The sequence below is a fragment of the Chelon labrosus genome, assembly GCF_963514085.1.
Source record: "Chelon labrosus genome assembly, chromosome: 18".
NCBI lineage: Eukaryota > Metazoa > Chordata > Actinopteri > Mugiliformes > Mugilidae > Chelon > Chelon labrosus.
In genome coordinates this window covers 16,721,939-16,737,451 of record NC_140351.1, presented here as the reverse complement: position 1 = coordinate 16,737,451, position 15,513 = coordinate 16,721,939, and the positions used below count along the sequence as shown (strand labels likewise).

General features: G+C 43.9%; 2 protein-coding genes across 2 annotated transcripts in view; one reads left to right on the top strand and one right to left on the bottom strand.

The window, feature by feature from the left end:
- Positions 1 to 888: 888 nt before the first annotated feature.
- Positions 889 to 7,499, top strand: hacd1 (3-hydroxyacyl-CoA dehydratase 1; the record flags this gene model as incomplete). Its single annotated transcript, XM_084566058.1, has 7 exons — positions 889 to 1,007; positions 2,943 to 3,060; positions 3,158 to 3,176; positions 3,289 to 3,377; positions 3,589 to 3,710; positions 5,606 to 5,784; positions 5,998 to 7,499. The coding sequence occupies 7 exons, from the start codon at positions 889 to 891 to the stop codon at positions 6,078 to 6,080; spliced, it is 729 nt and encodes a 242-aa protein (XP_084422184.1). The 3' UTR covers positions 6,081 to 7,499.
- The window catches only part of LOC311503379 (collectin-12-like), a 41,722-nt gene continuing 33,701 nt past the window's right edge, over positions 7,493 to 15,513 (bottom strand). Inside the window, exons 4-10 of the mRNA XM_084566057.1 lie at positions 11,488 to 11,574; positions 10,364 to 11,407; positions 9,652 to 10,149; positions 9,174 to 9,310; positions 8,969 to 9,078; positions 8,369 to 8,514; positions 7,493 to 8,283 (exon numbers count right to left, since the gene is read on the bottom strand). Coding sequence (XP_084422183.1) covers positions 8,270 to 8,283; positions 8,369 to 8,514; positions 8,969 to 9,078; positions 9,174 to 9,310; positions 9,652 to 10,149; positions 10,364 to 11,407; positions 11,488 to 11,574 — 2,036 coding nt within the window. The 3' untranslated portion in view covers positions 7,493 to 8,269. The remainder of the gene's footprint in view (positions 8,284 to 8,368; positions 8,515 to 8,968; positions 9,079 to 9,173; positions 9,311 to 9,651; positions 10,150 to 10,363; positions 11,408 to 11,487; positions 11,575 to 15,513) is intronic.

Here is a 15,513-nt window from a genome sequence, read left to right as displayed (position 1 = left end):
GCCAGGTAAAAGGCCCGCCGTGCTGGCAAGAAAAGCAAAGAACCTCTGCAGATTTCACACCTGAACAAATGCTGTGTTCACACTACCTGCAAAAGAAGCAACATGCTCTAAGTTATTCTGCTGATTTGGAGCTACAAACTGATGACCGTGAAACCAATCAACCGGTCAGTTTTAAATGGATGTGGCTCAGCAGAGCGGGTTGTCCATGAACCAGAAGGTTAGCAGTTTAATCCCTGGCACATGCTCAGTAGGGTCAAGGAGCACTTTTTGTGAAATTTATCAGTCTTTGTGTGAATGTGGGAATCCAAAAATGCAGACGGAGCACTTTCATTCTGCACAAGGAGCTGAGGTTTAAAAAAAAAATAATTCATACTTGAGAATTAGTGCAGGTACTCCTCTTACTCTCCTGTTGGTGTGTGTATCAGGCGGCTGTGATAGATTATCACATTTATGTAATACTAACAATGAATTTGTATCCACAAATATTAATAAAATGGTCTTTATCAGCTCTCGAACCTTTCATTTTTCAGGCTTCAGTTTTCCATGACTCCATATTTGAATCTTGATACTTTATTCTTGCACAAGTCCAGTTTAATGCAAGTCAATTCAACTGAGAGAATATATGACATCAGTTTGAAATCACAAGCGGGGGTCTCATAAGCATGGCAAGGGGCCCCTGAGTAGCTTACACAGGAGCTACGGCCCTTCCTCAGCACTGATGAATTACGAGTCCCTGGCCCGCCGGCAGGCCACGCACTTGTCGCACTAGTCCCGCGAGAGAGGGGGGATCCGTGGGCGTATAGATGGATGGATGACCCCGCCGCTCCCCTCCCTACCAGCCCCAGCTGTCAGCTCCCTTCCTGACTTCCCCACCCTGCCCCCGGTACCATGGCGTCCAGCGAGGAGGACGGCACGGTTGAGGAGAAGGAAAACAACAACAAGAAGAGAACGAAAAGCGCCCTCGCTACCGCATGGCTCACTTTCTACAACATCGCCATGACCGCCGGGTACGTGCGCAATTCCGCCCGTGTCGCCTATTAATAAGAAACGCCGATAAGTTAGCCGCTCCCTAACAAACCAGTAAGCGTGTGTTGCCGTTTATAGGACTGTGTGTCTCCGTGTCAAGCAGAAAGTGCCTGTTCAGCTCGCCGAATTTAGCGCGTCGCCCTCTCGCCAGCGGAGCCGGAGAAAACTGGAGCGATCGGTGTGATAGTGGGAAGGAAATTTGAAAAGATTCGGTGCGGCTGTTAGAAAATGAATGAATGGGGTTTGGGTGAAGTGACAGGCTGATCGCTGCAGCCGTGTCCAAATAGGGCTGGCTGCATGGTGTCAGCGTCAAGGCCCACCGTGCGTCCGACAGTTGCAGTGATAAGTATAGACGGAGCGCGCTGACACTGGAGCTCCGGTCTGGGACAGTGAACTGCTCAATGGGCAGATTTTTAATAACAACACAACATTTGTTCGGTCAAAAGAGACTTCGAGGTTTAGATGAGAAACACTTGAGAATCTGTGCTCGAGTATAACAGAGCTGTCAGATCACTGCACCAGTAAACGTGTTTCCAATCTGGCGCAGTGCCTCTGGTGTTGATCCCAACTTTATTTACAACTCTATGAAGATATACAGTATATTTAAATAACATTATGACTCTGGTGTCTCTGTTAACATGTGGGGAAACTGTCATGCTGTCACTGCTACACCACACGTGTTCAAAGCCCACCTGCAGCTCCCAACATACAGGGACTGATTGACCCTTTTCCTCTCATCTTGACCCAAACACATTAATCTGTCACTTGCCAATGATTTGAACAGAAGTCTAAGTCTGAATGATCACATTTAAATATGAAAGACATTAACTTTTCCCTCACTTTGGTAATTAAAAACATGTAGAACATGGTTTATAGTACACGCAAGAAACTTCTAATTTGTTTTTCTGGATGTTTTCTCATGCCAGCCCAAATCTAAAGCATCCAAACGGGCTGTAAACAAACCAAGTGTCATTACCAGTGACTCTATAAACAGCTCTATGAGATAAACTTTAACGAGTCCAGTATGAGTATGCAGATTTATTCATGTGTCTATAAGTAGAAGAATATGAGGTTTATAGGCTCTAAAACCGATGCATTCTCATTCTTTTGCGTCTTTTCTTGCAACAAGTTTTAAACTTGCAGCATCTGAAATGTGGAATTTTGTGGAATTTGGTCCATGTAATGCGTCACAGTCCTTTGTTTTTTTTCAAGCCGTCCCCAGACGGTGGGCTTAATTTAAGAGGACGTGCTGGAGCGGCTGAATACTCTCATCACATACTGTTTAAACTTGCAGCATGTAACAGATGACACTTCTTCACATTTTAGATCTAAATCTTCTTTTAATGTGTGAGGCTAAAGTACCGGAGTGTAAACCTCGCTAACATAGCAAACAGATGTGCTGAGCAGAGTCGCTGTATTTTATTTCGATACAGCAAAATGATGGGTTGGTTATTTATACTCGTCTTACTATATTTCCACAACCTACACGAAGTTGCCGACTTATGGGGAGGACCCAGTTTGACTCAGCTGGGATGCATCCTTGTGTTTGGATCTCTCTCTGCTTGACAGGCTGTGTGATGGTACAATTTCTGAACTGCATCTTTTTCTGTCTCATGTTCTGTAATGAAAAGTCCTTGTACTGGCACACATCGGACAACAGATGCGCTGATATATAGCCAGTATTGGCCATGTTTTTATGTCACTTCTCCCTTCCCAGTCTCCCCTAAACTTTTTTTTTAACCTGACGATTTACACACTCCTAACAGACAGGTGCAGAGATACTGATTAAGATTGTGTTTTTTATTTTGTTTGGACACGCCGAAGCATCTTTGGTGCCTTTTTACTCTGAATCCATTAAGAAAAAAAGGCTTCTATCTTTTCCAGCATCTTAGCTAACTCTTATTGTTTTCCTGCAGGTGGCTGGTTTTGGCCATGGCAATGATGCGCTTCTACATCCAGAAAGGCACACACAAGGGTCTGTACAGAAGTATAGCAAGGACACTCAAGTTTTTCCAGACCTTTGCGTTAGTTGAGGTGAGATGTGACCTGTCTGAACACGACTGATAATTCACGAGTGTAATTCTTGGAAAGGGAAATTAACTAACAAAAATGTTTGTGTCGTGTCTGACAGGTGGGACACTGTGCCATTGGTACGTGATGATTTTGCTTGATTTGTGCTGAAATTAAAAACCATTTCCTTATGTTTAAACATCTGTCTAAATGTCTAATGTTTGTTTATGTATTTATATATTTTTGCTGCAGGGATCGTGAGGACTTCTGTGATTGTAACTGGTGTTCAAGTGTGTTCGCGGATTTTCATGGTTTGGTTTGTCACCAACGGCATCAGACAGGTGGATATAACATTAACTCTGCTACAGTTCACACAAGCAAATGAGAAATGGCACAGTTTCTTTATTGGTTAATGTTCTCAGTGGCTGATATTGATAATATTCAGTAATCTAAGATACATTTGCACAAAATCTGGAACAAAATCAGCATTTGACGCATGAAAACGCTGCTTAACTATACAACTATATAACCTTTTTTCTGACTTAAACAAAGATCCAGAATGAAGAAAGCGTAATCCTATTCCTGGTTGTGTGGACGGTGACAGAGATTACCAGATATTCCTACTACACATTCAACCTGCTCAACCACCTGCCGTACTTCATCAAATGGGCCAGGTGGAGATGCCGTTAGCCGAGGCTGGGTCTGACTTGGGTTGTTGTTAACCGTGTCTCAGCATGATTTGGCCAATTTCAACCTCTGGCATGCTGCCCCTCGCCGGGCCGGTCTGGCTTTCCATCAGGACGTGTGTGTGTTTATTGATCAGCTCCTCATTAGCCATCCACGGTGGTTGAACTAACTGCTAACACTGCGCGCTGATCAGACTGGCTCATGTCTGGCTGAGTATATCCTTTTAATTTCACAGCCTTACCCACTAAAGATGAAATTGAGCCTTTTCACATAATCATCGTTGAGAGCGTCTCAGCACTAGAGTGACATAATGCCTGTCTTCTACTATAAGGAGAGCTCCTGTGACGTGGCTGCCTGCCCTCACAGAAGCTCACCTGTAATTGGAGTCATTGGGACGAACGTCAGCTATACACATGGACAGATGAGAGGTCTATTTCATCTGCAGGGTGGCAAAGTAGTACACATTAACTCATTAACTAGCTGAGTCGTTCCTCTGTCCACAGCTAACAGAAGCTTACCCTACTGCCACTTCTTATGCTATATGATCTTCTGGGCTCCATCTAGCTCAGTGCCAGCTATTCTTTTGTTTCTGGTCTTGATTCCTGCGCACTGAGTGGCGCTCTCCTCCCCGCCCCTCACCCTTTGCGTCTTTCTTTAAGCATGGAGGAGACGCCAGGCCCCCAGAGAGGGGCTCATGTTCAGCTGCTCCTGTTTTTAAGACCATCTGTTTTGGTCATGGAATGTTCACCCAACATTTCTCTCACATCCGCTGAGACGCTCCCCCGGGCCTTCGCTGTGGTCTTGACTAAATACAGGATCCCTATAGTCCTGAGTCATGGATACTACAGTATGTCATAGTAGAGAGAGACCCGCTGTCACAAGTTGACAGGACTGGTTGTGGCAGAAGTTAACAGCCAGGGCTCTCTTCTCTTCAGCCACACTTTTTTTTTTTCAGACATTCACATGGAAATCCTAAATTTCTTTTTAGAGCCATCCTGCACTGAGCTACTTCTATTAATCTGCTGAGTAATCCTATCCACACATTTCGAAACACTGGCTGAGAAACACTGACACTGAGACGCTGGCTGTGCGTGCAGAATTAACAAAATGCATCCGTCGTCAGAGCAGTTAGCATTTCTTGCAGCTATTTAGTTGCTGACAGTCGTCTGAGGCCCAGATTGCAGCTGCAACCTGCCCCTGCAGCACCACAGCGTTGTGCCAAGTCAAATCCTTTTTCACTGGGGATCCCTGGCTCTCTGTTCCAAGAATTAGTCATGACCCTTCATCAGTACTACATCTCTTATCTGGTTACTCCAGAGCAGCTGTTCACTGTATGTCCTCAGAAAGCACAATGGATTTGTTTAACAGTAAGGGGTTGGCTTAGTTTTTGTTGACTGTGAGTCCTCGTTTTATTGTCATTGTCTCATATCTTCTTAATGCTGGTGTGTTCAGGGACAATCTTTGCAAATCACATAGAACTACAAGCAGCTTCTGCTAATAATTGTGCCGGTTTGATATTTCTGCTGTGGAAAGGAGATATTTTTGTTGGTTCTTCATGAACTGGTAGACAAATCACTGTTTGGTTGCCAGCCTTTATAGCTCCAGTTCACTGGACTAGTTGAGTAAATAAAAAGAGTGATTTCAGCTGCAAGCTTGTGCATGAAGCTACTTTGAGGTTTGAAAAGTCTTCAAATCCAGCGGCCAATGGTTTAAAACTCCAAAACACTAAATCAGCTCATTGTTGAACTCACTTCAAAGTGTGTGTGTGTCTCCGCAGTAGTGCGTTTTAACCATGCACGTGAGTGTGTTAACATCCTCTTACAGACAGTTGTGTGTGTCTATCTGGATCTGAAGAGGTCCTGCTCTCTCCTTCTCTCTGCAGATACAACTTCTTCATCGTCCTGTACCCGGTGGGAGTCATTGGGGAGCTGCTCACCATTTATGCCGCTCTGCCGTTTGTACGCAGATCTGGAATGTACTCCATGAGGCTGCCCAACAAGTATAACGTGTCGTTTGACTACTACTACTGCCTCATCATCATCATGCTGTCCTACATCCCACGTAAGACCGACTGCAGTCCTACACCAGGCACTCCGAAGATACAATGCAACATGCTCTATAAGCCTCACTTCATCACAAGTTTTTTTTAATTTCAACTGTGAAGTCCTTATTTTACTCTAATTGGTTCCAATAAGCCATTAAAGCTGGAGTATGACCAGACATGACCAGATATTTGGCGAGTCACCGACCCTGTATTCTTTGTCTCTCTCGCAGTGTTTCCTCAGCTCTACTTCCACATGCTGCGGCAGAGGAGAAGGGTGCTTCACGGGGAGGTCATAGTGGAGAAGGACGACTAGACAAGCGCCACCTCACACGCCTTCGTTTGAAGCCAGCCCGCCTCCACGTCACCCCCCCAACCCCGCCGCCACGTCTCACCTTTAGCATCACCGGCCGTTAACATTCTTCAACCGCACGGGACCCGAAGAGCCGCACAGCTGACGACCTGACCTGCCTTGACGAGAGCTACAACCACCAGAAGTGTGAAAAAACCAAGGGTGTTCCTCAGCACTGAGAAGCAATTAATTTATTCCTGCCTGAATGGAAATATTGGAAACATGTTTACAGTCCCAGTGCTGCCGGAGCTTGAGACAGACGCCCGGCCGAGAGATCCTTTATTCACCCACCAGCCTTACAGCGTCTTGTTGCACTGAAGCTCTGCAGCCTGAGAGGAACGAGCACTGAGCCACAACACTGCACCCTAAAGGAGAAAGAGGCAAGTGCAAAAGTAAAACATGGATGGAAAATTGTAAGTTGTGTCTCCTGAGTTGTCCCCTCTTCATCCTCCAGCGCACCGATTTGGTAGATTCTTTTAAAAGTGTGTCGCACGAAAGATTTTATACATAAAAAGTAGTGTGGCTGTACAAAAACCAAGGTTTCAAACAAGAGAATATTCATAGTTCTATCATACCTCAACAATAAATCTCCATTTAGACAATATGCTGCTTCTTTTGTGTATGTTTGTTTTACCTTACGTGTAAATGATGCAATGTGAATCGAGCGGTTATTATTAAAAAGCATATTTCTTAATTTATTCACAAACTGTAGAGCAAGCACAGCTCAAACTTAACATTGTGTCTGCTTCGCCCAGCTCCTGCATTGTTTTGTGTTGTTTTGATGTTTACTATGTCAAATTAATTTACAAGAGTGCATCTTAAACTAATTTGAGTCTTCGCAGAAGCTTTTTTTTTTTTTTTCTTCCTGTAGGCCGCCGTAGGTGAGGCTACAATTCAAATTTATGTGAGCACTCGTAGTCTTCAGTCTGTGTCTAGTTTTGTTTTTTAAAGAACCTGGTGTCCATGTTGATAGAAAGGTAGTTAGACTCCCCCCTACTAAAGGTGCTATTGTCAGATCATTTCAATCTTCTGTGCAGCTGAAGGAGTGACTGTGACTGGAGTTGACCTAAAGCAGGAAAACAGGATGTGAAATGACTGAGAGGAAATGTTGCCCGTGGTTATCGAAGAAAATCAGTACTTTATGCTTACAATCTGGGTTAGAGAGGAGAAAAAATAAATAAATAAAAAGCTCAATGTCGAATTCAGTGGGAAAGTTATTTTTCCAAGGACAAAAAAGAAACAATAGAAATGTGAAAAAAAAAAAACTTTTTGTGCAAAATCAATAAACTAAATTCTACAATACTGAGTTTTGTGATCGACTTCACGCTAGGTCTCTTTGTTTGCATGAGAATGTAGAAATCAGCCAACAACCCTTAGGTTTTACAGTTTATTTTTCTTCAGTTATTTGTAGCCGTGTTTTTTTTTTTTTTTTACATGAAATACCTGAGTGCAGAAAAAGGCACAGATTATTAACGTGTCTGTAATAGTGAAACATAAATCATACATAAAGTACTAAACTGTAAACTCGTTTACCAAGACTCCAGCTGATCGTGACATCTTCTTCTTACGTGTAAATGCTTTACTTTGTTCCTGATAAGTGTTACATAGACATTCATGTGGTTAGATAACGGTTTCCTTGAAGATAGCATATCAGCGACTTTATGTTTTTTTGCGCATCATTTTGCACCTTTTATTCTCTTTTAAAAGACAGTTACATGTACAAAAGCATAACGGTAAGTCCACTTGGCTTCATAGAATTTATATTTTCCTACAAAACTTGCATAATGAAATATACATTCAGATATTCAGTTGTACGTGGAGTACAGATTTATAAAATGCATTTAAAAAAGAACGTAACAAATATTCCTATAAATCATTTGGTGATTTGGTAATTAAAAAAAAAATAGATAAAAACATTGATTCTTCTTCTTTGGTTGCCCTGCTGTATTGCACTTGCTGGTAATGATGGACTGGCTTCACTTTGGAAGAGAAAGGCATCTCATCGGCATCGGAGAGACATTTGCTGCTGGGCTCATTTAAAAGAAATTGTCCCTTTGCGCTCTCCGTACGGACTGTCCATGTGCTGAGTTTGTGGACCAGAGCCACGTGGGTGAAGTCTAGCTGCTCACTGTGCACTCGCTCTCAACACATCGCTATAATGCACTTGCTGTGGAAGAAAGAGACATTAAGACACTTCTGAGGAAATGATTAAGCCGCCTGTAAGACTTGGGACGAGGCAGAAATATACTTACAGGTCTCCATGCCCTTCTCACAGATGTAGCTTATGAGATCTTCACAGAAGAAATCGTTCCATAACCCTTCATGGATGAGACCTGCACAGTCTTCTCCCTCTTCATTGCCATGGCCCCAGTTGTCAGGCTGACCAGGCTTCCACTTTCTGCAGGCAGACAACAGGGGGCGATATCACATTGGATTTACAGTGTTTCATCTATGGGTCAATTTTCCATGTATTTTCCATGTAATGTTTCCGTTTCAGTTTCATTTAATGCTTGAATAGAATGACTTATCACTGGACAACTCTATACAAACAAAAGGTGAATACTTTAAAAGTATTTGTTCTCACTGAATGGCCAAAAGGATTTGAGGAGAGGAGTTCTACACGCATATCAGAGCAGCCAAAAACTATTGGAAAGTTGGGATTTTCTCAGAAACCTGATCGTTTATCCGGTGTTGTTTCATGTACTTGAAGACCTACAGCTACATCTGTAGATGGTATTATTATTGGAAAGCTGTATTTTCATGAAAAAAAAACAACAAAAAAAAAAACAATATCCATCCTGAGAACAGAAAATTTTCCCAATGATGGAGGATGTTTCTGATCTGATACTGACGTGAAAGCAGGTTCAGTTCCATCCAGCCAGCGCCATTTGTTCTCCTCCTGCTTGTCGGTCAGACCCATCCAGAAGTAACCCTTTCCAGAGATCTGCTTCGTCAGCCATTTCTGAGATGACATGAGGACAGAAGGGAGAACTCAGTTGCAACTTACACTTACTACAGAGCAACGATGCACTTTAGATAACAAGATTTATAACTCACCTGTTCCTCCATATCACTGATGATCAGTAACGCAGAAGACTTCGATTCACACGTTGTTTTAGCATCATCGAAACTGTGAAGGTCTTTGGAGAAAAAGTAGCACTTGTCTCCGTAGTTTAGCCATTCAGATGGGCATCCTGCAACAAATTATTTAATTTGATTAATCACATGGCACCATTTTATTAGTGAACAATGCTGCTTTCTTGCAGAGAGCAGAAGCTGGTCATCTTAGCTAACAGCTAACCTAGCTAACCACATGTCGTCATATTGACACGTTAGCTCTAGAGGGGCAGGTGGACTTTTGTCAAGTTTGGACAGCACCAGGCTCAATGTTGCCCCCGTTTATGCTAAACTGAGCTAACCCGATGCTAGCGGTAGCTTGAGTGCTGCATCATAGTAGTTAGTAATAGCTAGTAAGTAGTTTACTACTGTAAATGTATCCACACCAATTCATGATCCTCAAAAACTAGAATCATACCTGGGGCCCACAGTGTAGGAGCCACTGCCTCATCATGCAGAGATACAGGTCCAAAAGGAATCATTGAATGCTGCATTGGCATTCCTGGTAGACCTGGTGGTCCTACTGGCCCTTGAGGCCCTACAGGTCCTGGCAGTCCCCTGGGTCCTTGCTCACCAGCTGGTCCAATTGGGCCACGAATACCTGGTGGGCCCTGTGCCCCCTGAGGTCCAGGCTGTCCATCTCTTCCTGGCAGACCGGCACTACCTGGCTCTCCTTTACTTCCTGGCGGTCCAGCCCTACCTCCTGACCCTCGGGAGCCCTTGGACCCGGGGCTCCCAGGAACGCCTGGGAGGCCCTTTAAGCCTGGAAGACCTGGTGGTCCTGGACTGCCCTGCTCTCCTCTGGGACCTCTTATCCCTGGAGCTCCCTTTTCTCCTTTCTCTCCCTTTTGGCCCGTCTGACCTGGTGGTCCCTGAGATCCTTTGTCCCCTCTTGGCCCTCTGGGGCCGGGAGGGCCTGGAATGTAAAACGTGTAATAAGTCTGTGAAGCAAACTTTAAAGCATTTGAAGAAGAAATGCCAATGCTGAGTGTTAATGTAAACCAAGAGGCCAGCTACTTGTTAGCTTAGCGTAGTGCTAAGCTAAGTGTCTACTGGCATCAAGCTTATCTTTTAACTCTTTGCGAGAAAGTCTAACTTTAAAACAGATATTTCTCTAAGACGTCTCTCACCTTGTAAAATAGTGAAGTTGGTTATGAGTTGCGAGTGCTTGGTGTCCACTAGCTTCATCTCTTCCATGACAATAGAGAGGCTGGTGACCTCCTTGTCCAAACGTGCTGCCAGCTCTTCCTGCTGGGACCTCAGACCGGTTGTGTCTGTCCTCATATCTGTCACACTGCTGTTGAGGTTTAAGAGGAAGTCTGAGTGTCGTCCAACTGTCTCAGAACAAGTGCGTAAATCGTTCAGGTTAAGGTTGATGGCACCCAGAAGCTGCGTGGTGAAGCTGATGTTGCCAGTCACGCGGTCCATGCTCTGCTCCAGCTCATCCAGCCGCACCTCCAGCCGGTCAAACTTTGTGGACGTGAGGTTGCCGAAGTCCCTCTGCTGGTCCATTATCTCCCTCAGGGTCTGGTCATGAGCATTAGCCAGGCTGCTGGTGTTCTGGAGCTGGCTGGTCATGAAAGCGAGCTGTGACCCCACATCCTCCAGGCTGTCGTTGTTGGCCTTAGCTAGAGCTGAGGTATTACTGGCCATGATCTGAAGGTTATCCACTTTACTACGCAGCCACTCTGTATCAGAGCGCGTCTGTCGGGCCGTCTGGTCGAGACTCTGAAAGTCGTTACGCATTTTCTGGATAGCCTGGCTGGTGTCGTCCACTGAGCGCTGCAGAGTGGCGATGAGGCCTCTCTGCTGAGCCTGAGTGAGGTTGAGGCTGCTGATGCTAAGCAGCGCCTGATTTTGGAGTTTTACCTGCTGCTGGAGTTCTCTCTGCAACCTGGTTGTGTCGTCCTGCAGACCCCTAATGATGCTGCCGTAAGACTGTAGGGTGCCATTTACAGAGCGCAAGGTGGCTGTGTTGGTGTTCAGCACTCCCTGAATGGATCCCTGGCTACCCTGGATGTCTGAGCCAATGTTCTGCAGCTGATTCAGCTTAACTTGATCGCTGTGGATGCGTTCTTCCACCGCAGACAGCTGCCTCTGGAGAGTCCAGATGTTGTTCTTAAAAGCCTGGATTTCTGTGGTGGTATTCTCTGACTTCTCCCCGGTTTGATCATCTGAAGTTATAGATTTGCACAATAAATTACAAAAATGTCTTAGTGTCCCATTACTGCTTAATTTGAAACTAGATACATACCTAGCTTTTTCAAATCAGTCTCAACAGCAATTATCTTTCCTCCATAGCTTGCAATACCTTCAGACACACTGTCGACTCTTTGAACCACTGTAAAAAAAACAGGACAGGTAGGACGAAGGTTAGTGTCATAGTCTCATCACAGTGGCTCCGTCTTTTATTAACACACCAAATAGGGATGACCGAACTGCCTGCAACCACAGACATCATATATAAAAAGGATCAGAGAGGGAACCAATTGGACGTCTGCGAAACGTACTATAAGAAATTTGTCTACATGTCTTGAAGGCATCTAATAATGGTGGAGTCCATTAATCTAATCTCTTGGTTTAGACCAGATTTAGTCCATGACAGAGGTAAGGAAGCAGCGGAAGTTGTAGTAGATCTGCTTTTAGGTGAGAGACATTAAGAGAGACACAGAGGGAGAGATAAAGACAACTTAGCAAAGATGGAGTGGGTGGTCTATGACAGAGACTTGAGGATGGAGGAGCATGGGAGGACACTGGCGAGGGCCCTGGGGGACAGGAAGTGACCTTGTGGGGGTCTTTAGTAAACAGCCGGATCAAAGACAACCCACTGGAGACAGACACAGTGGCAGAGAGGCTCTTCACGCCCCCACAGGCGACACCAGCGTTCATTTCCTCTGGAATGTGTCTGGGATTCCAGGGCAGCAGCCCACTTCTACCACCGGCCTCGCCAGGGGGACACATCCTCTAACTGGGAACGACACAGGCTCCTCTGCTGGGAAGCTGCAACCTGGCTTTCTACTCCAGCAGTTAAGACAACAGTGAAGTCGGAAGGCTTTCACTTCTCACCACAAACACAAAGAAGAGCTGTAAATACGTCCACCTCTCCAAATGATGGCACAGGTAAAGTCATCTTATTAGTGGTCCAACGAGCACAACTGCTTGAGTGAAGAGCATTCTGATTTAACTTTGTATGATTCTTAAATGTGCTTCATCAGTATGTGAAGCTACAGCCAACATTCATGTTTCCATTCTTAATGCTAAGCTAATGACTGTAGCCTCACTTTAAACAGCCAGACATGACAGTGGTTTTGGTCATTCAATGTAACTCTGCCAAAAAATGGTTAAGCATATGTCAAAACAAAAAGTCTTTTTCTCCCGAGAAAACAATGTTTAGATGTATGGGAAAAAATAAAGTTTGATCTATTTAGTAAAGCTGTTTTTTGTCTCCTTATTAAATATCCTACAAACCCATCTAAAGTTGTCTTGCAGAGCAAACTAATTAAAAAAACCTAAGAAACTATAAAAATATCCTCAGAATAACACATTATTTTTAGTTGTGAGGGAAAATGGTCAGTTGGACGGGAAATGTTGCACACAGAAAAATAAATGGGACAAATTTCCAGACACAGCATATGCAGGCTAGCTCTAAAGAGCACTGAAAACACAGACACACTTACATATACACTAACCTGGAAACTGAAACTAACACAAGCAGAGACTCCTGGACCTTTTCCACATGTTCTATTCATGTACTGGCATCCAGGAGGACCGTTGCATCACACTGCGGTGGTAAAATTAACCATAAAACGCACAAGTCGAAAATGCAAAGGGGGCTAAAGAGGAAAGCAGTACTTTGGCTTATAAATCCGAATGTTGTAGAAGTATGTTCTTTTTGTACCCAGTTTGAACTCCTTCCAGAGTGGGGTGGGTGGTTCCTTAAACTGTGTGATGACTATATCCAGGCTGTCTTGTAAAAACTTCCTTATATAACATATTAATGAAGCGAGTGAACTATAAACTCTGTAATTTCATTGTTTTGTTATTTTTTATGAGGCATGGGCCAAAAAGCTCAAGGCTTAACGCACGGCTCAATGTTTTGATTTGTTTTTGTAAAAATATGTTTTATCAGAAGAATAAGGATGTACACCGATCAGGCATAACATTATGACCACCTTCCTAATGTTGTGTAGGTCTCCCTTGTGCCTCCAAAACAGTTGGGACTCAGAATGGAGATGGGATTTCTAAAGGTTGTCCTGCACTGTAAACCCAGATTTTGTTTCTAATTAAACATCTGAGTGATCATTACTTATTCTTTTATGTTTTGTAAAAACCTGCTATCATTACTAAACAACATTCGTTCTTTGGACTATTTAGCTGAAAGATTCATTGCACTAATCATGTTTAGTAAAGATAACTTGGTATGTTAACTTTCATATGAAAAGGGAGGGGCCTAATTCAAAAACCTGCCGGGTCACGTGACAAGGCCAGCGTAACTGTGCGTCCACACGGTGGCGGTGCTCTACACTTGGCGGGACGGCGGGACGAGCGGCTGCAGACTTAACGCTGGAAACAACCTACTCCGAGAGGAACGGTTAGTATGTAAAATAACTATTGTTATCTTTGTGGGAACTTTGAATAGGTACACAAAAGCTTGGAGACGACTTGTTGACGCAGCTTTTTTTTCCTGTGTAAGGTTAACGTTACTGTTCGAACCTGTGCATGGTGTAAATAGGCTAACACTAGCTAATGTCCACTCAAAATTGTGTCGGCTAAATGTCAAAGTTAGCTTAGTGAACAGTCTGAGGACGGCTCACACACTGCAGGTTTGCGCGACTGTGTCATTAATATTACCGTCATTTTACTCGGTAGAAAAGCCGTTCAATCGCTGTCGGGGCGACTTGTTGAGGCGGCTTTTTTTTTTTTTTTTCTTTTTTCTTGTGTAAGGTTACTGTTCGAACCTGTGCATGGTGTAAATAGGCTAACACTAGCTAATGTCCACTCAAAATTGTGTCGGCTAAATGTCAAAGTTAGCTTAGTGTTAACAGTCTGAGGGCGGCTCACACACTGCAGGTTTGCGCGACTGTGTCATTATTATTACCGTCATTTTATGCGGTAGAAAAGCCGTTCAATCGCTGGCGACAGAGTTTAGCAGGCACTGTGGAAGTGTTTATGTTGTTCATACCGCGCATTTATCCACTTGACCGCTCTCTTTTTCCCTCTCACTCACTCTCTCACACATGCTTGTTTACATGCGGTTTTCCCTGTAACACAGACGTCGTTCGGTTCTATTACTTATTGTATTCAACAGTGACATTGCTGAGCTGAAAGTTTTTTTGTTCTCTATTTTTCCAGATCAATGTGGTGTGAAGATGCTGTGGAAGTGTAAGTATTGTGAGTTTATGTGTGAGAAAAGGGGTTACCTTTTAAAACATTATAGGTTAAAACACGGAAACCATGGTAGAACTGTCCCATTTCCCTGCTTACACCAACAATGTGTGTGCACATTCAACTCCATTAATGCACTTAAGGTCCACCTAGCAAAGATTCACCAGAGAACCCAGGGTGCACAACTGAGTGAAACTGCCCAAGTAACCTTTCACTGTCAGTCATGTGATTTTTCTGCACCTTGCACAGAAGCAGTCTTTCTCACTCACCTGCGCAGTACACACTTAAAGGTAAATCACAGAGTACAGTGTCCATATAATGGCTGCAACTTTCACACTAATGTGTATTCCACATTTAATGCGCACAAAAGTAAGGAGCACAGAACACACAACTGGAGAATGTTCAGGCCAGAAATAGTCTCTGTTAGTGTAATTAATGAAATGGCCCAAGAAGAACATGAGCCTCCAAATGACACCTCTGAATCAGAAGACAGTGAGGATTCTACCAATGAAGATCTTCATGATCTAGAGAAACAGCTAGAGCACAACCTAGCAGCTCTGTTTTTAAAGATGCAAACGGTCCTACACATTCCAGAAAGTACAGTACAAGAAGTCATCCAACAGCTGTTACAGATGTGTGAACTATCCCAGCCACTGCTGCATAATGCAGTCAATGACATTCTGAAACAACACACAGATGTCGATGATTCAGTCGTGGAAGAGTTAGTCAGGGCTGCTGCAAAGAGCAATGTGATCATGAAATTCTGTGGCAAGGATGGCCCCTTATCAACAACTAAAAGGAGAGCAGCATATGTGAATAAAAACTTCACAGAGGTTAAACCAGTGGAGTACATGATTGAAAGAGGTAAAAAGTCTTGTGCTATATATGTTCCTTT